At 41.3% G+C, this 25,778-nt stretch overlaps 5 protein-coding genes and 1 long non-coding RNA gene across 8 annotated transcripts; 5 read left to right on the top strand and 1 right to left on the bottom strand.

Moving 5' to 3' along the window:
- The first annotated feature begins 76 nt into the window (after positions 1-76).
- Positions 77-5,275, top strand: LOC135335089 (proprotein convertase subtilisin/kexin type 4-like). Its single transcript, XM_064530503.1, has 11 exons — positions 77-263; positions 421-546; positions 952-1,044; positions 1,470-1,581; positions 1,638-1,675; positions 1,809-1,977; positions 2,312-2,484; positions 3,013-3,225; positions 3,360-3,460; positions 4,022-4,249; positions 4,298-5,275. Exons 1-11 carry the CDS (start codon positions 99-101, stop codon positions 5,094-5,096), a joined length of 2,217 nt encoding a protein of 738 aa, XP_064386573.1. The 5' UTR covers positions 77-98; the 3' UTR covers positions 5,097-5,275.
- Positions 5,276-5,807: 532 nt separating this feature from the next.
- On the top strand, positions 5,808-12,717 carry LOC135335076 (serine/threonine-protein kinase MARK2-like). 2 transcript variants are annotated; one of them, XM_064530482.1, is made up of 12 exons: positions 5,808-5,950; positions 6,239-6,757; positions 8,089-8,349; positions 8,403-8,686; positions 8,907-9,005; positions 9,546-9,685; positions 10,396-10,612; positions 10,671-10,738; positions 10,827-10,977; positions 11,147-11,353; positions 11,414-11,499; positions 11,651-12,717. In XM_064530482.1, the coding sequence occupies exons 1-12, from the start codon at positions 5,902-5,904 to the stop codon at positions 12,438-12,440; spliced, it is 2,871 nt and encodes a 956-aa protein (XP_064386552.1). In that variant the 5' UTR covers positions 5,808-5,901; the 3' UTR covers positions 12,441-12,717. The 2 variants fall into 2 exon arrangements, with proteins under 2 accessions (XP_064386552.1, XP_064386551.1); XM_064530481.1 differs by lacking the exons at positions 5,808-5,950; positions 6,239-6,757 and adding exons at positions 6,982-7,337; positions 7,397-7,912 and having other exon boundaries at positions 8,011-8,349; positions 11,651-12,706.
- Positions 6,594-16,137, bottom strand: LOC135335150 (uncharacterized). Of its 2 annotated transcripts, none has more exons than XR_010394455.1 (3): positions 16,001-16,137; positions 15,726-15,825; positions 6,594-6,660 (listed from the first exon to the last, which is right to left on the bottom strand). It is a non-coding gene; the product is annotated as an uncharacterized LOC135335150 (long non-coding RNA). The 2 variants fall into 2 exon arrangements; XR_010394454.1 differs by lacking the exon at positions 6,594-6,660 and adding an exon at positions 8,187-8,273.
- On the top strand, positions 12,794-17,136 carry LOC135335081 (probable serine/threonine-protein kinase DDB_G0267686). The gene is made up of 12 exons (XM_064530490.1): positions 12,794-12,953; positions 13,032-13,547; positions 13,634-14,038; positions 14,262-14,629; positions 14,702-14,785; positions 14,967-15,085; positions 15,207-15,420; positions 15,566-15,633; positions 15,692-15,845; positions 16,008-16,214; positions 16,440-16,525; positions 16,794-17,136. The coding sequence occupies exons 1-12, from the start codon at positions 12,875-12,877 to the stop codon at positions 17,026-17,028; spliced, it is 2,535 nt and encodes an 844-aa protein (XP_064386560.1). The 5' UTR covers positions 12,794-12,874; the 3' UTR covers positions 17,029-17,136.
- A 124-nt stretch (positions 17,137-17,260) lies between these two features.
- On the top strand, positions 17,261-23,857 carry LOC135335074 (uncharacterized). Its single transcript, XM_064530479.1, has 13 exons — positions 17,261-17,429; positions 17,794-17,878; positions 18,217-18,762; positions 18,900-19,526; positions 19,594-19,692; positions 19,759-20,207; positions 21,090-21,214; positions 21,282-21,498; positions 21,559-21,626; positions 21,684-21,828; positions 22,442-22,648; positions 22,813-22,898; positions 23,256-23,857. The coding sequence occupies exons 2-13, from the start codon at positions 17,818-17,820 to the stop codon at positions 23,740-23,742; spliced, it is 3,117 nt and encodes a 1,038-aa protein (XP_064386549.1). The 5' UTR covers positions 17,261-17,429; positions 17,794-17,817; the 3' UTR covers positions 23,743-23,857.
- A 135-nt stretch (positions 23,858-23,992) lies between these two features.
- On the top strand, positions 23,993-25,666 carry LOC135335125 (uncharacterized). The gene is made up of 4 exons (XM_064530557.1): positions 23,993-24,161; positions 24,255-24,524; positions 24,696-24,836; positions 25,235-25,666. The coding sequence occupies exons 1-4, from the start codon at positions 24,104-24,106 to the stop codon at positions 25,573-25,575; spliced, it is 810 nt and encodes a 269-aa protein (XP_064386627.1). The 5' UTR covers positions 23,993-24,103; the 3' UTR covers positions 25,576-25,666.
- The last annotated feature ends 112 nt before the right edge of the window (positions 25,667-25,778 follow it).

Raw genomic sequence — 25,778 nt, 5'->3', positions numbered from 1 at the left:
AAGCACAAGATTCAAGCAATGCGCATGTGCAGCAATGAAAATGGGTGGGGCTGGTCTATTGCAAGTGTAGTGCAGCTGGGATTGATAATTATGGTGACATGTTGCAATTAGTCTCTCTAGCTCTACTTGTGTTGGTGCTAACAGCCACACTCTCTGGAGGTGAAGCCAGGGCCTACACCAACAGCTGGGCAGTGGCAGTGGAGGGAGGAGCAGAAGCTGCTGACCAGCTTGCTGCAAAATATGGCTTTACAAACTTAGGCCTGGTAACTTCATAGTTATCAAGTCTTAAGTGACATAGACTCTCTAGCCGTCAGCACCTTCAGTGTAGATTTACCTGTGTATATTTGTATAGTCCTTGATAAGAGCTAGACCTGGTACATATAGTAGTAATAGGTCTACTCAATGTGTCATTGGTTGTAGGTGAGCCCAGATCTCCTCAAGGACGTGTACCACTTTATGATGCCTGAGCACACTTTGCTTGGGAAGAGAAGCCTCGGTGGTCTGCCAGTCTACCATCTCAGTCAGGCTCTGGAGAGTGAGAGTATTGTGAGTGTGCATGTGACATGCATTGTTGCTATGTCAATATTTTATTGTTAAGGACATTGTTATAGCTACACTGTCAATATTACGTATTACACATGGAACGCGTGCATGAGTGTTTTCTATATACTGCAAAGCCTCAATACAAACAGTACACAGAACAGAACAGGAATTGTGGTTAAGATCGATCATAACAGCAGTGAGCTCTAGCCCAATCAGAATTGATTAGTCTTAATGACTGTTCTATATACGTGAAGTACATTATTTTCTAAGTTGTACCTCTTCAACCAATCAGATTGCCTGTTCCTCTGTGACGTTATGCCCAACGCATTCCAATTAGTTGTCCTAATTATTCGAGTTTGTCATGCACCCATTTCAGTTCTGGTAGACACAGCTATATAATATGCACAGGTTGGATATGTGAAGCAGCAAGAGTTGAAAAAGATTGTCAAGAAGGGATACTCTGTGCCCAGTGACCCGCAATGGAACACTCAATGGCAACTGGTAGAGTTTTAATTATACAGTAGATTCTCGTTAATCCGGTCAACCTTGGGAAAGTGCATGCAGTTTGGCCGGAATAGCGAGGTAAATACGCTAAAAACCTTTTGTGGTAATTTATACTTCCTCTCATTATTGATGTCATTATTGTTAGACTATTTAAGTTGATTTTTGAGCACTTGTACACAGCTCGATAAATGATCTTTTATATAAAGAGTGCATGAACTTAGCTCTAACTTTCTCTAGCTAGCTGCTATAAGTCGGATACCTTTGGGGCGGCCAAAACTGACCAGTATACAGAAGAGCCGGATTTAGCGATAGTCTATACTGTTACCTGTCATTTAATTTATTGTTTGTTATAGCTAAACAGTGCAGGTACTATATTAAGCTACTGTACTAACTGATTGTTCATGATGAACTTCTTGCTATAGTTGAACAATGGCCAGCTGCCTGCAGCGTCTGGCGGCAGGGACTTGAATGTGGAGAGGGCGTGGCTACAGGGGATAACAGGATGTGGTAGTGTGGTAGCCATTGTGGATGATGGTATGTGACCTGATACTGTATCATAACAAACAAGACGCGTTTTCATTTCCATGCAGGGGTGGAGTACACTCACTCTGATTTGAGAGCAAACTATGTAAGTAAGGCATTAGATTACTATGTTATTACCGTACACACATTGATAATACTAAGTGCATTGATACTCTCCATCTACAAGATCTGCTATCATAACTTCGCCTTGGTTGATAATTTTTACCGGTATTTACCAGAACTCTTCCATTCAAGCCGATGTGGCGGATGGTGATGGCAATCCTTTCCCAAACGCTGATGGCCTCGGGAGTCGGGAATCTCATGGGACTAACTGTGCGGGAGAGATCGCCATGGCAAAGAGCAACTCACACTGTGGAGTGGGAGTAGCCTACAACAGTCAGATCACAGGTACACCAGGAAAGCCTCACTGAAATGTATTATGCGCATAAGACTTATGTGAAGCTCTCCAAAGCTATAACTTACTGTTAATATAATTATACCCCCAAAATAATGACCCTTATTACGCACAATTTTCGAAGCACTTAAATTTTGTAAAATGGCCTCTAAAAGCAATTCGTTTCGCGGTTGTGCATGTCTTCCATTGAAATGCACCTAATTTTCGTGGAGGATTGCTAACCCACGAAAACAGCGAACAAAATTAAGACCCTCGAACATTTTGTGCTATAATTATACTGTACTACAATGCTAACACATTCTCTATTTTACAATTCCGTGTATATAGGCATACGGTTGCTAGGACTAGTTGTAACTGACATCACAGAGGCTAGTGCACTCGGTCACATGACAGACAAGATTCATATATTCAGCAACAGTTGGGGACCATCTGATGACGGTGGATCTGCTGAACAACCTGGAGAACTGCTCTCTCAAGTACTCGAGACAGCAGCAAGAACTGTACGTTCTGATGTACTACATGCAATTAAATATTCAAGGTTACCCATATTATGTATTGGTATTAATCATGACTGCATGCATGTACTTATAGACATAAGATCATGTGAAAAGTGCCTCAGAGGAGGTATATATACAATGACACTTATATAGTATGCCTACAACTTACTTAGTATCCTGTTGTCAAGTTGTTGTCAAGCCTCGAGGAAAAGTTTGCGCATGCGCACTATATATGTATCTAAATGAGTTTTGTTGGTGTCTATATGTGATTTATAGAATTATTCCTCAAGGGCACATGCATGCATGCATGTATATAGTACCTTCGCTACGCTCAGGCTTCTAAATCCCATATATAGACACCTCCAAAACAGTGTCTATATAAGTATTATTTAGTCATGCATGGGAGTATAATATATGTTTCCTCTTGGTTCGTGGCTATATATAGCGTCAATATCCATGGTGTAGTATAGTGTTAAGTGCACCCTTCACTTCTGCTATAGTGATACACAGGCATGATGATATTTACTGTAGGGTCGTCAGGGCAAGGGAACCATTTTCGTGTTTGCTGCTGGCAATGGTGGAGCGATGGGAGACTCATGTGCTGCTGATGGCTATTCCAGCAGTATCTACACTATTGGGATAGGAGCTGTTAATAGCAATGGAGAACAGGCGCGATACGATGAGCAGTGTGCTGGGAAGATGGCTGTGGCATTTGTTGATAGCACTAGTCGACTCCAACGTGTGGTATATTTGAAAGGGCTCGTACTATAGCATAATTATACTGAATGTATTATAATTATTTATAGTGAGCTGCATGTTTGATTGAGCTCTGAGTCAAATGTTACACATGTGAGACTGTTGGATTTCTTTCCCCTTAGACAACTACAAGTGTTGAGAACGCTTGCATCAGGAACTTTGATGGTACTAGTGCTGCAGCACCCCTGGCTTCTGGAATAGTTGCACTCATGTTGGAAGCAAAGTAAAAGAACCAGAGCACCATTCTATATTATTATTAGACGTGTACCACAGTGCATGTGTGTACTTAGCTACATGGGTTTTAAAAATTTATGCATGCACTGCTTATAGATCGCATGCAGATGCATGTATGTCCTACATCCTACATCCTACTCCTCTCTTCTGAATTCCAGGGGCAGATCCAGGGGTATGGAATAGGGGGCTCATTTCCATCTATATAGTAATCTACCCTGCAGCTACTATAATTATAGCTATAGCTATTAACTCACTGCATGCACTGGATGATGTAGCTAGGTGACATTATCATGACCACACCCAGTTTAATACTGAGCCTGACTCAATGAGTCATGCAGGAAACATAAAAAATAGATCCTGACTATCACCTCAGAACTATGGAGCATTGAAAAACAGTTGACCTTTTTTTAGAATAATGTTTTGTGATTTTCCCCCCTATTAAAATTCCTGGCCGCCCCTGAATTCTGATGGCGATACTATATAGCTGTCCACTGACTAACAAGTTGATGAACTATAACCATCATTGCTCTCTATATATATACCTATATAGTAATGACCTGACCTGGCGGGACGTGCAGTATTTAATTGTATACACCTCCAATGGTGACATCCTAGTCAACGGGAACTGGTTTACAAATGGTGCCACTCCATCGCTGAGGGTCAGTCACAAGTTTGGATTCGGTGCTCTAGACGCAGAGGCACTAGTTACTCGTGCCCGGAACTGGATCAGCGTGCCTGAACAACAGAATGACACTACTGTTCCTTCAACTAGCACAGGGTAAGTTTTTATAATTGTTATATAGCTCTCTTTATATTACCTTATTAGATTGGTGCCTGGTAGTGATACCTTGGTCGTTACGCACATGTACACATCGGACATTGGATATCTGGAGCATGTTGTGGTGGAACTCACTCTCTCCGTCCCTGATGACTCGTTATTCGCCCCCTATTTCAATGACGACAAAACACAGACATTGCGCCATGTCGCATATCGGGGCAATATTCAAGTGGAGCTCACTTCTCCCTCAGGAACCAGCTCAATCGTTCTGCCATATCGAACTGCCGATACTAGGTTGGATACTTACTCTAATTTCCTGTTTTCGTCCCTCCATTTTTGGGGAGAAAATCCGAATGGAATATGGAATCTCACCGTACGGAATAGAAACGATTATGAAAATGCTACTGTCCAAGTGACCATCCATGGGATAACATTTTATGGTACTGACAACACACCCGAAGCTGTCAGTCGAGTCCCCACTCAGTGCCACGAGAGCTGTGACCCCAACAAAGGCTGTGCAGCGTCAGGGGCTCAGTATTGCGATGCTTGTGCCAATCTACGTAATGCTATGACGCGGGAGTGCATCGATTCTTGCCCTCAGAACTTTATGGAACGAAACGGCTATTGCTACAAGGACAACATTCCTGAAGAGGAGTGTGTACCTGATGCACCGTCAAGCACACAGCCCTCAACAACAGCTGCACCGTCAAGCACACAGGCCTCAACAACAGCTGCACCGTCAAACACACAGGCCTCAACAACAGCTGGTGCAGCTGTTCTTCTCAGTTCGTTCACCATGCTGACAATCTTCATGGGATTACTCTCTCTGTGGTTGGCTTCTATGTAGCAAGTTCGCAGAAACAGTATATGGTACTTTTACGAGTATATGGTACTGTGCAAACGTTTTTAGCATTTATCAGTTCTTAATTTATAGCATTAATATGTATTTTTGTTAAGCTGTTATTATTTTAGATAGAGCATGGATTTATAATTATCTGTGGAATAAGTTGCATAATAAACAGTTAAATAAAGCAAACTCAATTGCAGTCCATTAATTGGGCAGAAATCGTACTATAATTATAATTATAATGAATGCATGGAGTAACTGCATGTACTATAATTATGCTATTATAGTGATTCTTTACTTAGTAAAAGCAGCTCTATATATAGTGCATGCTTACCTTTTAAGCGCGCACGGTTAATTGTGCATGGCGGGTGACCCTTCTCGGCCAACATAATTATAGACTTGCTTGTCCAGCATGCATGACTTTAACCCGAAATATCTTACGACAAGATCTTATTAGAATTATAATTATAGCATGCATTTTGGTGGAATGCGTATAGGTGTACATGCAATCATTACACTTGAAATTATACCTATATACGTTGCACTATAATTGCTAAAAGTATACGAAATTATTATTATACCATCCTATATATATAGGAATCCATATATGCATGATAGAATTACAGATTGTCATGCATCTAACGTGCACTGTATATTGGAGAGAACACATATCAAAGCGTATAGTGTCAGGTTTACTGTTTGAGTGGGTGTACCAGATAGCCTTTCATATATAGCTCTTCCCTGCATACAAGGCTTTGACAAAGCATAATAGAGTCAGTCTTATAGTTATAGTACAAAGAGCAAAATGAAATCTAACATCTCTGTATTGGTGGTGATATCTTGCCTTCTAACCAGTGAGTTGATTCAAGCTGAAGCTTGAAAGCTAAGTGGAACCATATAGTATAGTACAACGCTAAATCTAAGCACGTGCATGCATGCCTTAATAGAGTTCCTCGAGAGAATGTATACATAAAGTCTAGCACTATAATTATCTTAAATTAAGGCACGCACATGCACTCACTGACAGGATTAGACAACCGTATAACCTCACACGTACTGTACGTCAAGGTGTAGTACTCCTTGTGCAATAAGATGTATACACTATACCACCTCTTTTACTGAGTGTAATAAACCTTCTGTAGAATCTGTTTACGGACAAGAATTAACAATAAACTGTACACTGGGTAACAGAGATGAAGTTGATACGAGGGATTACCAAGTGTCAGGGATCTATTTGAACATTGAGCACCCTGCTGAGTGTTCAGGCTCACTAATAGCTTGGAGATTCTGTCACTACAGTCCTCTACTCCTTTTCGAAGCCAAGTATTCTGCATCTATTCAAATCTGGAGGCAAACTAGCACCGATATCTACACCAGAATAGTCGATAGCACACAGGAGTATGACATTATTCCTGAAAAGAACGATTTCTCCTGTCACGATGTGAGCCTAGAGCTTCCAGTCAGGGTGGAGAAAGGAGACGTATTTGGTATTCATCTTCCGAGTGTGAGAGGCCTCCGTATGGTGAGTAGGAGCAAGCCAGGCGACAAGCTGCTCTTGGACGAGCTGGAGGGTGAAAATGATGCACAGTTTGTGAAACAACTGTCAACAACATCGATGCAAAAGCTGACTCAGCAAGTACTGCATCTGAGCGGAGTTATAGGTAAGCCCCTGACCAGAAACATACATTTACGGGTTGCCATGGTTAACATTTATTTTGTCCATTTATTTTGTCCAGTTGCCATATCACTAAAAATGATGTGTACAGTTTTGACGCAGAGTGCGTGACTATTGTGACAAATGTGCGTTTTTTCCATAATATTTGTCACAATAGCCACGCATCTGCGTTAAAACCACACATCATTTTTAACACTAGTGTGCTACTATTTTACACCTACATAATACTATTTTCATCTCACTCGACCTCGTGGGAAACATTGTACTTATGGACATACGAAATTGATCCAACATATTAATAATTTGATGTCAGTAAACATTGCATTCCAACTGACCATTACCGAAACATACTGTTAATTGATACAATTGAAGACACAAACAAACATTCCACAACATACTAGTAAGTACTCAGCTATAATGCACAGATCTACTGGTTTTCATTTAGTGTTAGTGATAACAGTGTTTTAATTTCTGGCAAAGAAGCTAGCAAAGATATACTATTCTAATGAAGAAAGCTGCTATGCAAATTCCTTTTCTTCTGCTGATTGTAGCCTCTCTTTTAGCAGGTAAGTGTGGTCTATAAATTTTAGCTATTACAGGTAGTGAAATTAAACTGTCTCTACAGTAACTGTTGATGGGCAAGAACATTGCACAGTTGGTGATTTGCTAGAATCGGCTTCCTCTTCTCCTATGACTGGTACATTGTTCTTGGACATTGATCATCCAGCTCCTTGCTCTGGGCGGATCACTGCCTGGCATTTCTGCCATTTTGCCCAGCGACGTATACTTCTATCCCGAGAATTCACAGCATTGCTGCAAGTATGGAGACAAATGGCAGGCACAGATACTTACGAAAGAGTGGCCCAATCGTCACAAACTGATGATGTCTTGAACTTTGGCCGTTCTGAAAGGTTTGATTGCAGAGATCACATTCTGCAAGAAAGTGATTTTATTCCCATTGAAGAAAACGATATTCTAGCTGTGTATATACCCGGATCTGATGGGTTGAGAATGGTTTCGGATGATTTTCCAGGGAGTCGGTTGTACTACATTGACACCGGTGCAGACATTAATGCCGTAACAACTTCTGAATTAGCGCAGGAAATAACTGGGCATGAGCTTTATTTGACAGCTGACATAGGTATAGTTACATTCAAGTTTCCCTTTCACTGATTTATTATTAATTTTATCTTCACTCCAAACACGAACAAACAAAACGTAACAATACAATACAAACAGCTATAGAAACGGACTTGACTACAATGACACCAACAATTATGACAACACTAACTACAGATATGAATGATTTCACAATAGAATCAACAGTTCCTGTGACAGTTCCTGTGACAGCTCCTGTGACCACTCCCCCAAACAGCACAGACTCAGGAACTAATCAGCAGTCATCTGACGAGGGTCTCTCCGGAGGGGGCGTGGCAGGCATCATCATTGCAGTGATGATCCTTATTGGTGTCATTGTTGCCATATCAGTGCTAGGTCTGCTACTGTGGTACAAAAAAGGAAGGGGCTCAAGTTGGGAGAAAAGATTCAAGAGAAAGAGTCAAGAGGTACCATCATACGGTGAGTGAAATTCAAGTAATACTGATTATTTTATCTTCATTCATGCCGCGCAGACAATACTGTCTACGATGAAGCTCCAATTCGTGCAAACTCGGCTTTAGCCCACTACCTGAACAGCACTGCCATAGAAACGGGTCCAATGACTGACTATGAAATCCCTATAAGCACAAAGAGCGGTGCCATCGCTAAGCCAAGGAATCAGATGGAGTCTATGTACGTAGCCATGGACGGAGCTAGTGTACAGAAACCACTGGACTCTGACACCCCAGATTTTATCGACTCTTTTGAAACTTACGCTAGTTCAGAGCCAGACAGCGAACGATATGCAGTTCATAAGGTGGGTATGTATTATACTGAACACATAATTATTATACCCTATTATATACATGTACTGCACACTACGGTAGTACGGAGTAATTAAGGTAGTACCATGTTTATTCGTTACAATGAACATTTTTCTTAAAAATCCATGCTAGTAAATGCCAATCATGCACACACACACACTGTAAGCTTCCTATGTATAGCTCAAAATCAAACACATGCATGCACATACACAGAGAAATAGAACAGTTAATCGGCAGAGCACAGATGCAGTGTTCGATATCTATCGCTCATTTGGACCTGAGAATGAAGTCTATTGTCAGTTTATGGAAGAGGTGAGATAATTGATATTAATAATCACGCCTTATTATGGTGAAATATAATCATTTGTTTACACTTAGAAATCAAAAGAATTAAGATGAATTCCCAAAATAGGGTACAAGCATTCCTACACTTGCCACATTCTACACTATTCAAGTGATTCTACAGTATGTATCCTATTTTGGGAAATTCGTAACAGCATGTATGTGATACCTCAAGCATGCTCATAGGCTAAAAAGGTTCCATTTAATTGATGCAAAATTCTCTAAACGTAATATTTGTGTGTAAAGTAAAAAGAAAACATGAGTGTACAAATTGGAATAAATTGGTACACTTTACTTTTGTAATATCTGAGTACAATATTTCGATCAAGTGTGTTTGTATAATTATGTACAAATTAATGGCTCATTGGTGAATTTGTACACTTTTGTGTACATTAATTGGTATGAATTTGTTGTGTGAAAGTTAGACAAAGTATGCATGCTAAAATCAAAATTGTTTCTCAATGTGCACATTCTTAAATCATGAATGGCACTGCCCCCTTATAATTATAGACTGTATCACAAAAAGGCACCCTCCCACACAATGCTACGATGGGGGACTTTGACCCCTATGCTGATCCGCCTAGCAACGAGGAAGAAATCTGTTTAACATTGTCGACCAAGACACAGAGCATTCACCACAGTAAAATACAGTAAGGCAATAGTTCTGCCGTTGACCTTAAATAAATGCATAATGCACTCACTAAGTATTGTTTGCTACAAATGCTGCACCTATACACCCACGCCTCACATGCACACACACTCGCACCCACGCCTCATGCACACACACTCACACCCACGCCTCATGCACACACACTCACACCCACACCTCATTCACACACGCACGCACGCACGCACGCATGCACGTACACACGCACACACACACACACCACACACACACACACACACACACACACACACACACACACACACACACACCACCACACACACACACACACACACACACACACACACACACACACACACACACACACACACACACACACACACACACCACCACCACCACCACCACCACACACACACACACACACACACACACACACACACACACACACACACACACACACACACACCACACACACACACACACACACACCACTACCACACACACACACACACACACACACACACACACACACACACCACACACACACACACACACACACACACCACCACCACACACACACACACACACACACACACACACACACACACACACACACACACACACACACACACACCACCACCACACACACACACACACACACACACACACACACACACACACACACACACACACACACACACACACACACACACACACACACACACACACACACAGAATCATGGCTGAGATAGGATCTGGTGAGTTTGCCTTTGTTAACAAAGCTCAGTGGATAGAGAAATCGGGAGCAAGCCTGACAGTCGCTGTGAAGTCTCTCCACTCCCCAGCCTCACCCGAAGAAAGGATAAAGTTCCTCCAAGAAGCAGCCATTATGAGCCAGTTTGTTCACCCCAATGTAGTGAGACTGATCGGAGTGGTGAAAACAGGAGATGAGGTAGAAAGAGCTACTAATCTGTATCGGTAATTTGATTATATACCTGTCTTTTTTGTAGATTTCACTTGTAACGGAGTACTGTGCAAAGGGGGATTTGTGCTTCTGTCTCAAAGAGATGAAATCAGAGTAAGTCAGTCAGTGTGTACTATACATAGTAAGTAGCCATTGCCTCAGACTGAAGATCCGCTGATGCATTAATTTCTCCACCACACAGACTAGGAAATTTGCCACCGGATACCCCACAAAATTTGCTCAGCTATTCCCAGCAGGTGGCACTGGCTATGCACTACCTGTCAAGCAAGGGCTTTGTACACAGAGACCTGGCTGCTAGGAACATCTTTGTAACGCAAGAGAACATTTGCAAGGTACGTAGGTAGCTTTTGGCATAAAACATACCTACATGTATATATTGAAGAAGAGCTACCGAAGAAGATAAATTCTAGATTAGCCAGCTTCACTGAATGATCATTAAGCAGAAAACAATGTATATTGCACATAAACACTGCAATGAGTTGATAATTATATCCGTTACAGTTGGGAGACTTTGGTATGTCACGAGATCTAGCCAATGCCGAGTACTATGTGTCACAAGGTGGAGCTATTCCAGTTCGCTGGACAGCCCCTGAGGCCGTTTACTACAGCAAGTACTCCACAGCCAGTGACATATGGTCGTATGGATGCCTACTGTTTGAGATTTGGAGTGTGGGCAGGAAACCATTTGGTGGACTACCAAATACAGAGGTGGGTGCAGAGGAATACAATAAACACATTCACTTTCAAATTCTACGCTGATTCGTACAGGTTTTGGAGACTATAAAGACAGGCTACAGACTCCCACCACCACCAGGATGCCCTGAGGCAATCTACAGTATCATGATACAATGCTGGTAAAAATAAATAAATAAAATGTTTAAGAGTTCTATGGGACTTACCCTCGTGGGCTAGTAGTACCCTCGCTACCTTCAGAATACTATACAGCAGTCTCATTGGCTTCTAAATTTGCCTAATCAGTACGCGTTTTTTGTTGCCATTATGTAGGGACCCACAAGTAAAGCCTCGACCAGCATTCAGGGATATTCTCGAGTCTATGTTGAGAGACGACAAAGAGCTTCTCTACATACCCGAAGAGGATGCCGCCTCATACCCTCTGGCTACCCAACTAGGAGCTATGTTGGAGGCCGGTAAAGGCATGTACCTCTCCTTACAGCACACCTACCTCACGACTCTTCCCATCAATAAGAGAGAAACAATCTACGAAGCAATTGAGCAGTACTCGATGGAGTCTCTGCCACAAACTTCACAATCAAGCTTTTCTAATGCTCCACCACCCTTGCCGTCTACACCAATACCCAAAGCAGATGTTACATCCAAAATGAGCTTTCGTAGCCCTCCTGCCACACCCCCTCCTCCGATGAGGAAAGCTCTCCTCCAACAACAGTCAAGCATTCGTAGCTTGGGTGCACCTCCATTACCATCATCACCAAAGCCTTCGAAGACACCACTGTCACAGCAACTAAGCATCGCAAGTTTGTCTTCGTCATATCCGAATGTAAAACCATCCCCACTCACAAAACAACCTGGAGAGGTGAGAGCGAGCAACAAGCAGCTGATCTACAGCAATGTCGACGATGAAATCTATGATGATGTAGTCGGTGTCATGTCCAGTACGAATTCTGCTACAAAAAATGATGATTTTATCGAGGATATTTACGAGGATATAGCTGACGGATCCAATATGGAAGGTGCTCCTGATACAAGCGTGTACGAGGTGCCAGCTGATGCTAGGGATAACTACAATCCTTACGATGTGGACTATGAAGATATTTAATATAGCCAACATCAATAATTATGCACAGTATACTACTAGTGATAGCTGCTATACATCACATTTTTATTTATGTTGATATAATACATTTATTGAAAAATTACACACAATCAGATGGTGCAAAATAATACTTCCTATTATGGATATAAAACAGTAAACATTGGCAGACTGTACACCCACCAACAGAGCCCACCTAAAAGCCGAGGCCTATTGACCACTACCAAGGCACATTCCTCCCACTCAAAATGAGCTGTAGTTTATTACTTTATGACCATGTGTTTGTGGGTTGTTTGTGGTTAACACTTTATTAGATCAGAGTTGCATAAATGGAAATCTCGAGAAGGTGGGCTGCTCCTTATAAATACTTGATTTTGTATTACTCTCATGTTGTTATACTTGCCTAGAGAACAGTATCACATAAGCAGCAGCAGCAACACATGCATGCAACAGTTACTACTGCAAAGACAGAACAGAAGATGATGATCATTCTTCAGATAGTATTCATAGCAGTTGCAGGTAAGATAATTAGAAAATTATGCATGCTAGAATTTTATGTCTCTTAGCATGCATAATTGTACCGTCTGATTTCTATAGCTATTACTGCTATATCAGGACAGTGTACGATAGGAGAGACAGTGCAACCAACAGAGGCCTTCATCACGAATGGCCAATACGTCAATCTCAATGATCCAGCAACATGCAGTGGCAACCTCACAGCTTGGCATTTCTGCTACTACAGATCCAGTATCGATACAGGCTCTTCAATGTACAACATCTACTTGCGAGTCTGGAGAAATGTACAGGGGAACACATACAATCTAGTGTCAAGCGCAGCAGTCAGAGGAAGTCCAAATCTAAATGCAGGAGATGTGATTTGTATAGATGCCTTAATAGCAGAGGATCAGTATGTACAAGTCGAGCAAGGAGATGTTATAGCAGTGTATATACCATTTACAATCCCAACAGTATCAATATTGGCCTCACAGCCGGCTGTGGTCCAAGAGCTACATCAAGACACGAGGGGAAGTGCTGCATTTACTGCTACAGAGTTCAGCAGGAATGATTTGAGGTTAGAAAGCACCTACGGATTGCATCTCCAAGCTGACATATGTAAGTAAAACTAATTGTTTACAGTGTCATGCATAATTATATGTACAGCTATAATTATTATATCATTCAGAGACTCATGTTTTTAGCCTCAGGCACTGCAATTACCTCAACACCGACTACAATGAGCACTATCACTACAGAATCAACCACGGTCACAGTAACAACTACCGTACGACCAACTACCATGGCAACCACTACCATGGTAACAACAACAATTGGAGCGACAACCATACATCCTACTACTATGGGTTCGACATCACCCGATTCTGAAAGTACCACGAGCGATATTGAAACTGAATTTGCACCTGAAGGTACGGCTGCACCTGCTGCTGACAATGGTGGTACTGTGGCAGCTGTTGTTATTGTGGTGCTACTGTTGGTGCTAGGAGTTGCTATAGGTCTCACACTGTTTCTTGTTTGCTATCTGAATAGAAAACATGGCTCCTTTAAAGGCTGCCTACAAAGCAGTAAAACCAGTTTATTGGCCATAGGTAAGTGGAAGTTGCCAAGCACATGCTCACTTAACTGTAAGGTTTCTTGTAAATATGGGTCTTCAAGTTTAGACTAGACATGCCTGGGACTCGTGATTTGATTAAAGCTAAAACTGTGACAAATATTTATGGAAACGCATTCATGCACGAGCTGCATGTGATGAGATTAAGCCCCTCCACAGACACACCTCTATATACAACACACACACACACACACACATAGACAACCTGATTTACAGAGTGGGATCAAATCGTATTCCTGTTCAAGTACCCAAGAAAAACAGTAGATCCACTTCAAATGCAAGCTCTCAACAATATGACATACCTAAAGACAGACACAATCGAACACTGTACGATATTCCACACAACAATACTCCCTCTATCCACGAGAGCCAAAACTACTCGGTAGTGCGACCATTCTCACAGTCAATCAGTACGGTACATTCTGTTAGTGGCGGGCAGAATATTGAAGCTCAAAATGGACACGTAGTGGACACACTATTACGGAGCACAGCTACTGGGGATTACATCTTCATGGGTAATAATGAACAATTAGAGGAACCGGGAAACGAGCAAGATGTGCAATCTCAGGTAATTATGCGCACAAATCCAAAAATTATATCCCATGTATATAATTATGGCAATGATGACTGTTACATGTAGGGTGGACAAGGTGGCAGCCACGACGATGAAGCCTACATCTACCTGACTTACGGTACTGTGGAGTATCACAAACTACTCAGTCAGGTAAGCATCAACATGCATACAAACACACAAAACATTTTAACAGTATTCAATATATCTATTTTTCCACTCTGAACTAGCTAATAACTCATTTTCACATGCTCGAATTTTCTCTATATACCTGAAGTACACATTGAGCAGCACAGCAGTACAAAATACGTCATACTCGTCTGCATTTATATAGGCTACAGATGGAGATAATGAAACTGAAGGTCCATTTCATTCCCCACCATCAAGCGAGGAAGAAATCTACGTCGTCCTATCCGAACAGCACATCAAAGTCATCCCAAGAAAAGCCATACAGTGAGCAAGCAACCACTTAACACATTTTAGTAATGTACATATACCTAATTCATGCAGTAGTGCAGTAATCTGCATGATTGTGTATACAGCGACTCTTTGAAGTCGTTCTAAATTCATATAGGATTGAACAACGCTTGGGATCAGGCCATTTTGGAAATGTGGACAAAGGAACTTGGAACGGGTCTAAAGGTACTCTACAGGTGGCAGTTAAAAGTCTGAACAAGAATGCTTCACAAAATGACAAAGTTAGACTGCTTCAAGAAGCCGCCATCATGGGGCAATTTAAACACCCTAACATCACACACCTACACGGGATTGTCACACAAGGGGAACCAGTAAGTCCAAATAAACTAACTATAATACTAACATATGTAACGGTCTATACAGATACAGAAGGATATAATTATGACACACAGTATATACACTACTTATTTAGGCAGTTCTTTTATACCAGAGTTTACCATGACATATATAATCCAGCTTCTATTACTAATGGAGTATATGCCCAAAGAAGATCTGAAAAAATACCTTGGGAAACTGAGGCCAGCGTAAGTCCATAGCACCAAAACTTTAAGGAATTAATTATCATTAATTTTATTCCTACAGGCCAAATAATCTCATAACAGCTGGTGTGCCTTACCTTCTAGTAAGCTTCTCTCAACAAGTTGCTCTAGGGATGCATTATCTGGCCAGCAAAGGATTTGTGCACAGAGACCTGGCTGCGAGGAATGTTTTTATTTCTGCAGAGGACACATGCAAAGTACGTTCACTTATAGACATATAAAGCAAATTACAAAGCTTCATGCGATATTGCTATTGAGTTTACTTGTACTCAATGAATTTATAACACACTACTACTTGTAGTGCATATATACATTTCATGCATACAAGGTCCCCCACAAATGAACTTTTTACAATATAGATTGGTGATTTTGGGATGTCGAGAGATTTGTCTGAGAACGGGTGTTACACTGGCCGAGGAGGGAAAGTCCCTCTCAAGTGGATGGCCCCTGAGGCGATCCACAGGAGGAAATACTCTATTGCCAGCGATGTGTGGAGCTATGGATGTGTGCTCTTCGAGATATGGAGTCTGGGGAGAAAACCATTCAGAGGCATTGAGACTAAGAAGGTGAGAGGCAAATAAATTCATTATACAGACAGTTAATTGTCCTTCATAGCAGTGTACATGCAGTGAAATGGTTTAAAACAAGGTGATCAGAAAAAAAGAGCATAATTATAATTTTAGCGCTTCAAAATGCTACACTATTTTCATGAGGATGTCCCATTCGAGTAGTTTGTACTGGGTATTCAAGAAATTTGTTCGTACCTCAAAATGTTGATTGTTTATTGACAGACACTGAATCTTATCGATACTGGTTACCGTCTCCCTCCACCCCCTGGCTGTCCCTTCATCATCTATGACCTCATGATAAAGTGCTGGTAAGACTCCTCAGGGCATTCACCCGCACATAGAGACAAACACATAACTATTGTAGGTCAGGTGTTAGGGTAGTATACAACCTAATGTTTCAGCAGCAGGCAAAAAACAAGTACAATAAACAATGAAAAATGGAGAGTATATAGTGTGTTTGTGCAATATGACTGACCGGTAGCTGGCACATGCATACATTTGAATCAGTTAATTCTACAAACATAGAAAAGAGAACTGTATATTAAGTAAGTGCTAAAAATTCTCTTACCAATTCAGGCATCCAGTGGCTGGCGCACGCCCCAAGTATCGTGATATTCTCACTAGCCTCCTTCAGGAGGAGACGAAGGTATTGGACGTCCCGGTGGAAGATGCCTCCACTCACCCCGAGGCTTGTCTCCTTGGAGCGTCCATTGAAGCTGGGACAGGAATGTACCTTGGTCTACAGCAGTGTTATAATCCTGACGCTTCGGACAAGAATGACCCTGACTATGAGTATGGGGAAACAGATTAAACAATTCATATAAAAACATTGCATTTAGAAATAATTATTGTGTTTTTATAACTATACTAACCAACTGATCTACTGACATCATATTAATTTTAAGAATAATAATTATACATTTTAGTGCTCACTTAAGTGTTTAAGCGGCGTGGAATCGAGGCATCGAGGCTAACAATGCCAGCCCCACCCCCATCTAGCTTCTGGGCATGCGCAATGATCTCATCACAGTTTTCTTGTCACAGTGAAAATTAATGTCAATGCTGTACATGCAGAGAGCTAGCTAGAGATGAGGTGCACTTACAACTTCCATATAATAATCATAGTAGATTTCAAGAAACTTAAGTAGATCTAACCTCCTGGTGGTTAGTTATTGCAGACACTACAAATCTAAGACAAAATTTGGACACAAGGTCAGTAGGAGCTCGAGAGTATAAATAGATAATAATTATTGTATCTAGCAAGAGTTGATATTGAATGACATACATTGATATGGGAATTATAGTTACAACTAAAACTACTGATTCTACATAGTAGAGTCCATGCAAGCACTGACTACCAGTCAGTCAGCATGATGGCTGAACAGCTATGCATGGTATCAGGAGTTCATTCTTACTGAACTCCTGATGGTATTTAGCCAGTAAAGTTTTGACTAAATCTTCCATAATGCGACAAAGGTGGAACCCACACAACAGCTTCAAACCGCCTGTAATTAATTTAACAAAATTGTTACACAGAACTAATTGGTTGTTATTTTGTCTTCCATCTGTGAAATAGACCAACATAAAAGACAACTGAAGGATGAAAAGTCATTGGAATCGGTCACAGCTGGTGAACCAAAACATACTTTTGTGTATCATAGGTGAGCAAACATGCTAAGTACAATTGGGAATGCACAGATATTGGAGTTGAAATTTGATCCAATTAAAAATTACAGTGTACTGTATTAGGTGAGCAAGTATAGCTATTATAGTCGGAAAATTCACACTAAATTATGATTCGAGTTGAAATTTGATCCAATTAAACTGTTATGCAAGCAATTAGATCGACAATCTCTTTATACCTTATCCATTAATTGCTTCTCACAGATCATTTCACAGCACTAGCTACGGCTTTAATAGGCATAGTGTGTATGGGGGAGACTATAGCATCAGTAATAGTGCATGCAATGTTTCAAGAAATCTGTTTTACACTTTTTAGGCATCTTCTTTCTTTCGATGCCTTACAAAGCCCGGAGTGAAGTTTGTTCGTTTGGAGCAAACGATATTGACAGTCTATCCAAACCTCTATCAATAAACCCAGGTCGATATTTTGACCTAAATAATACAGCATCATGTGATGGAAATATTACGTCAATACGGTATTGTTTGCTGGACACCAATCCAACAAATAATTTCTCGGTTCAAATTTGGAGAAAAGCAAATGATGGCTACACTATGATGAAGGAGTACCCCATTAATGTTACAATGAGTCATAATGACGGTATTATGATTAATAACTCCAACGCTGTTTGCAAGAGAATAACGATTAACGGAGAAAATTCATTTCAAGTGTTTACAGGAGACATTATTGGACTGTATTTTGAGACTGCGACTTTCGGCATACTTGCTACTAGTTTGAGCCACTCTGACTATGGATTATACTATGACACAAGAACAGGCACCGAGGTTCAAGAGGAAATGAGTGTTGCCTTAACTGACCTCAGTTTCAATACTACCATTCAATACCACCTTAAAGTTCAAGTCGGTAAGCACCTTAATCCATTTTTAAGTACAAGTATGCATATAATTTGTCTTCAAAGACTTCTAGATACAAGAATTTGAGCTATTTCTACGTGCATATGGTTTCTGTGTACCTTAGCTATTTTGAGCTATTCACTGCAGGAAATGAGCTAACATCACCTGAACAGAGGTTATCAACCATTATGAAAACTCAGCAGACTGCTGCTCAATACAGCAGCTCACCTATCATATTTCAAACATCCACATCAAAGCTAATAAAACATATTGCGCCAACAGCCTCGCAATTGATGACTGAAGTAGCGATCAGCACATCCTCCTTTGGGACAAAAGTGCAAATGACTGCACAACCTACAGAGTTCATACTGACAATTTCCACTTCAGTCCCAATGACAATTTTACCCACCCCCATACCCTCACGAATGCCTGAGGCTACAACAAGCTTAAGTCTGAGTTTAAACACTAAGAGCTCAAAATTGAATACACCATTGCCGACCAATGTGCAAGTTTCTGCTACAAGTGAGAAGAGTAGAGACTATGTTAAAGCGTCATTGGTACCTCCTGTTCCTCCCGGAAGGCCAGACAATCAAGTTAACTCTCAGACAATAATCGTGATAGCTGGTGTGTCAGCTGGATGTGCAGTCTTGGTGTTACTGGTAGCCATAGCAATTGTTGTATGCACAATACTCGCACGATCAAGAAGAGCGGTTCTGGTCCACTCCTCAAAGAAAGTAAACTCACGGTTACAAGAAAACAATGTATTTGAATTCAGTAAGTGCAATGCAAAGCGAATACTAGATGTACATTTTATAATTTTGTTTGTTTCTGCTTTCTGCAGATAATAATACTGTGAGTAATAGCATTCCAGAAACAGTGCTAGTAAATGAGATTCATCTCACAGAAATTTCTTTACCATGTTCACAAGACAGCAGCCAGGGTAAGGAGTCACATATTTACTGCATATTCTGAGTCTACAGTAATTATAACGTGCTTCTTTATGCAGGAAACGTATCTGAAGATGACAATTACAATCGGTTACAGAATGGAGTACCTTCTTCAAACAAACACATGAGTGTTCACATCTACAACACAATCGAAACTCTCCGAAGAGAACAGCCATTCCTACTCATTGGTGCACCAACCGAGAGGTCACAGTCCGAGATGAATGATTATGAAATTCCAGTACCGTCTCTTGGCAACACCACAGCTGCAATATCGCTAGAGAGCGTACAAGCATCCACTAGAACAACAATGACTTTTATTCCCACAGACTATGAAGTACCGCAATCGTTGTCGGGGTACTTTAGTGATGGTACGGTGCAGTGTGCTTCCTCGAGTTCATCTTATATGTCCATTCCTGAAGAACCATTTGCTATAGACAGTGACTTGGAGCTATGGAGAAAGTGCAAGCAACAACTGGACACCGCAGTTCAAAAACAAAATAGAACTGAGGTGAGTACACCATATACTATATATACGCTACAATTAAGTTATAGATTGTAAGGGAGGATCTGGAGATTCCCTGGAGATCTTTCATAATTTGGTCCTTAATTGTTTTAATGAGGAGGGGGGTGAGGGAGCCCTGTATAATATTTCCCTCCTGTGAGATATTATGATACATAGCCAAATAACTGATTGTCATAAATGTTAGTTGATTTTTGCAGTAGGCATGGTAACCGTGGTATTTACTGCAATATTCCTAGGCTCTCCCAAGTACCCACTTATTTTCATCCACAAACCATATAAGGACTTGTGTGCTATCCAATAATTAGCAAGCCTGCATACCTCCCACTCATTCTTGGCTTTGAAGATTTGTGTGAAAGGAAATCACAAGTGGTCCTGTTTTTGCATTATTGTTGGATCCGTACAAACACCTAGTCCAGTATATATATGAGGTATATATAGATGTAGCTTGCCGTGATAAAGGAGAGATGTGCTATCGCAGCCTCCATGGATGCCAATCATGCAATCCTGCATGCAAAGCCAAATTTGAATTGTGCATGTAGTGTATATTAAGCCATTGCCCATATACAGGTATGTTTGAGAGTATTCATGCATGGGGGCATTGAGTGTGTGCATGCATCATTGTATGAATTCACTACACACTAGCTGTTTATTGTTTGCTGTTTTCACAGTGTACAGAGATTAGATACCCTTCTTAGTAAGCTTCAGGAAGGTACACTAACAGGTGCAGCACCTACAGTACTCTATCTATATACTTAAGCAGTTGCTATATAGATAAGGAAATAAACTAAATCTACATGTAGCATATGCTGATTGAAAGTATTAGCTCATTTATTTAATAAGTTTGCTATTTAAAATATAATTATATAGACAAGGACAAGATCCAGAGCTGCTTCAATGGACGGCCCTTACAACCCACCACCCAGTGATCTGGCACAGCTTCACAGAAAGTTGAAAGAGCTCTCTATAGAGATCATATCAATGAAGGAAATACGGTAAGTACTATAAACCTCTCAGTTGCTACAGTATAGTTTAACTGATACCACATAATTATATATACAGGACCGATTTAGGGATGCTCCAATCATCACTTATAACCCAGAAAGCCGTCTTAAAGAAGAAAAGTGGACACGAGAGACAAGTTATTATACAGTCTCCAGATCCAGCAGGAACAGAAACACAGGCTACAACACTCTTACTTCAAGAAGCAGTAATCATGGGGCAAATACGACACCCCAACGTTGTTTCACTGCATGGACTTATAATGGAAGACAAAAAGGTATAAATTATATATAGTTAGTCAACATTGTTGTCATAGTTAGTACTTATACACATGCAGGTCATGCTAGTTGTGGAGCAATTTCCAAAGGAGGACTTGAGGAGGTATCTAGTACAAATGGGACGAAGGTAAGGCCTGCAGTAGGTGTACATAAATCTGATAATTAAATTATGCATCGTTAACAGTGTAATTCATGAGGATGCTCCCAAACTGCTACTGACTTTCTCTCAACAAGTTGCTCTAGGGATGCATTATCTGGCCAGCAAAGGATTTGTACACAGAGACCTGGCTGCTAGAAACGTCTTTGTGACCAAAAATGACACTTGCAAGGTATGCAGAGTTATCTTTCACATTACAAACAAACAGTGGACAATACTAGAATTGATACGGCATAGAAAGTGAATATGAATCGGAGCATATAAATATTATGATGCAATCTTATATACACAAGCACACACAAATGACACACACACACACACACACACACACACACACACACACACACACACACACACACACACACACACACACACACACACACACACACATGCACACACACACACACACACACACACACACACACACACACACACACACACACACACACACACACACACACACACACACACACACACACACACACACACACACACACACACACACACACACACACACACACACACACACACACACACACACACACACACACACACACACACACACACACACACACACACACACACACACACACACACACACACACACACACACACACACACACACACACACACACACACACACACACACACACACACACACACACACACACACACACACACACACACACACACACACACACACACACACACACACACACACACACACACACACACACACACACACACACACACACACACACACACACTGCATACAATACGTATAGGTAGGAGAACTTGCCAAGTGTCTGGAATATGCCGATCCTGAGGATTACGTCATCAATGGAGGGAAGCTGCCTATTCGCTGGATGCCGCCAGAAGCAATGTACAGGAAAAGGTACTCGACTGCCAGTGATGTGTGGAGCTATGGTTGTCTCCTCTATGAGATATGGAGTCTGGGACGAATGCCGTTCAGGGAGTACACAAATGCACAGGTATAAGCAATAACAAATGCACAGGCACAAAAACACATATTATGTACCTAGCTGTTTATATTAGCCTCAGCCTGAACTTTTGATAAGTTAAATTCTGACTCTTATAACCTAATTGACCACTCAGGTGGTATAGTACACATAATTGTATGCCGCATTTCACACAGGTAATTGAGAAGATAGACTCTGGCTACAGGATACCACCGCCACCTGGCTGCCCCAGGGTCATCTATGACCTAATGATACAATGCTGGTAAGTGAATCTATCCGTATAAGCATCTAATACTCAATTCGATACTCAAACTTGCACGTTTATAATTATAGTGGTGACTGAAATGGGAATGTGAATTACTTTCTGAAACTCAAATACAGCCAAATGGCTATCATTGATATAATGGAGAAAAAACTAGTTCATATTTGGCCTTTAATTTTGTTGAGTTGGTTGTTCTGTACACCACACTGTTCTTATATTGCATGCGCATCCAGTTGGCAATTTTTCATGGTGGCCATTAAACAACCATCTACTGAGCTAGCTAGTGAATTGACATATAGCAGATCAGGTTAGCTACACTATACACACCCTCACATAATTATGATTGCTCTGATGCAGGCACCCCTATCCCCTCTCACGGCCAACTTTCAAAGACATCCTGAACACCCTTCTTGGAGATGAGGCTCAAGTCCTGCAGATACCAGCTAAAGACGCAGCCACTCACGATGCAGCCATTGTGCTTGGAGCAAAACTTGAAGCCGGGAAATATCTATACCGAGATCTCCAAACCATGCATAGTGAGCGACCTGGGGTACAGAAATTCCCAGTCGGCTTGCATGACAGTCGACCAATCAGACCACGGTCGCCGCAAATATCTAAACGACCTCAGCGGAGTTCAGACTACGATCACATTTCACACAGCAAAGTTATGATGACGGCTTTTCCAACATCTTCTGCAGCTATTGATCACATGTACAAAAGCCAGCCGAAAAATAAGAAAGGAAATGGAACTGCCGTTGAATATGATTTTGATCCATCCACTTTTTTGTTCCGACAGAGATTATTAACTGACGATAGAAGTGACTATGCTGATATTGGTGACTAATTCTTGATTATTTATATTTATTTATGGGCTGTTTTCAGCTAATACCTCGCTCTAACTATACATGATGTGATGGTTCTATAAATGAAAAAAAATAATGTAAATTGAAGGGTACTGATACTTCTCAAGAAGGCAACATGCAGACTGCAGAGTAGTGTCAATGCAGTTGCTGCAGGAGCAGAGCATGTAATTTTGGTTGCTGCAGACCAGCCCCACCCCTTTTCATTGTGGAATTTCCCCAGAATTTCCCTTACATCATTCGGGCCTGATCAAGAAGCTCTGCATTGTACTGTAGATATATATATACACGATTGTACGCCACCACTTCAAGTTCGTGTACCTGATTCTCTGGTAAGGTTGTACCATGAGTAAAGGAGGTGGCAACAATGATCAGCTACTGTTGATTGATAACGAGCCTCTAGGTAAGTCAATTCTCACACTGAACTAAATCTCAGTGCCTAGTGCCTAGCGCCTAGTCAGTGTAAACACTCTGATTAAGTATTTCCCTGTTACAGAGACCGACATTGACCTGAGTGAAGTTGTTGAGACGATGGAGCCAGTGGCATCGGTGTGGAAACGAGTTGGTGTGCACTTACGATTGCCTATTTCCAAACTCGACCAAATCGAAGGTGACCTGAAGGACTGCTTGATGGAGATGCTAAAGCAATGGCTGAATAGGAACTATGACACAGTGAAAAATGGGGAGCCTTCATGGAGGATGTTGGCTCAGGCAGTGGCTCGTGAGAACGGAGCAGTCTTCAAGACTATAGCAGAACAGCACAAAGGTATAATTTGATACTTTTATTGTGGGGTTTTTGGCCAAAAACTAGCATGTATGGCATCTGTGATAAGTGTCATATACTTCAATGTGGTGCTTCTAATAGCACTGCATGTATTTGATTTCTCCCATTGCTATCATGTACAGTACATTATTTATTAGTTTCCCTTTCCTACAGTTGCGAAGCCCCCTGAAGCAACTGCAAAGCATAAACCCACACCATCTGAAACACTCACCCCCAAAGCGACGCCCACTGAGACCCCTCCTCCCCCTCGTCCTGAGTGCCCTCAAGCTATCAGAACAGATCACCCAGCACTACGTACGTGAACACACATTCAATCACAATGATTATCATAAAGTGTGAAAATAGAGTTATGGGTAAGATTCGTTCAAGCTATACACAGCTAGTCATCCTAATCCTATAGCCTCAAGTATATACAGAATCCCCTTTATAACAGACACTTTTGGGGAACGACGTTTTGGTCACATGTAGAGAGAGGGTGATCTTGTTGAGGGATTGCTTTGTACACGAACTGTTCATTGGTGACCTTGTCTTTATATCACAGTTGATGGCCTTTCTTCACGGGTGGCTATTACGAGACGTTCCTCGACCTATGTTTCTTAATAACCACCACCTTTCACACCCACACACACCCCCCACACAACACACACACACACCCCACACAACACACACACACACACCCCACACTCTTACAGACGAGAGACCTACACTCCGACTGCTACAATGTATCAAGTTCAAGAACTCAGAGGGTCAACAACAGCGGGTCCGTCCAAAGCAACAACTTGCCCCCAAATGGAGAGAAATGGGAACTGAATTTGAATTTGACGGTGCAAGACTAAGTATTTGGGACACACAATATCGTAATGACGAAGAACGAGCACACGCTGTGTTAGCCCATTGGTTGGATAATGGGGCCGCCGAGTATCCATTGGAATGGGTGAAGCTATTAGAGATGTTCGATGTGCTCGGACTTGGGGAGTTTGGCAAACTTGTTGAGACAGCATTGATAGCAAACTATAAGACACAAACTACGTGAGCGATACTATTTTTATTTTTGTATTGTTATGTTCATTGTCTGTTCAAAGTTTTACTGTGTGTGTGACGATAAATAATTATTATTGACTCTGCATGTGATCAAGGTAGGTGTAACCATGCAAGCTAGCCCTTATAAAGGCATGGCTCCTAGCTGCATGATGGTGTAATCCATGCATTTTAATTTATAGTGCTTATAATTACAGT

Source organism: Halichondria panicea, chromosome 4 (genome assembly GCF_963675165.1).
Source record: "Halichondria panicea chromosome 4, odHalPani1.1, whole genome shotgun sequence".
Taxonomy (NCBI): Eukaryota; Metazoa; Porifera; class Demospongiae; order Suberitida; family Halichondriidae; genus Halichondria; species Halichondria panicea.
Note: the sequence above shows the minus strand (reverse complement) of the source record. Positions and strands in the feature narration are given on the sequence as shown.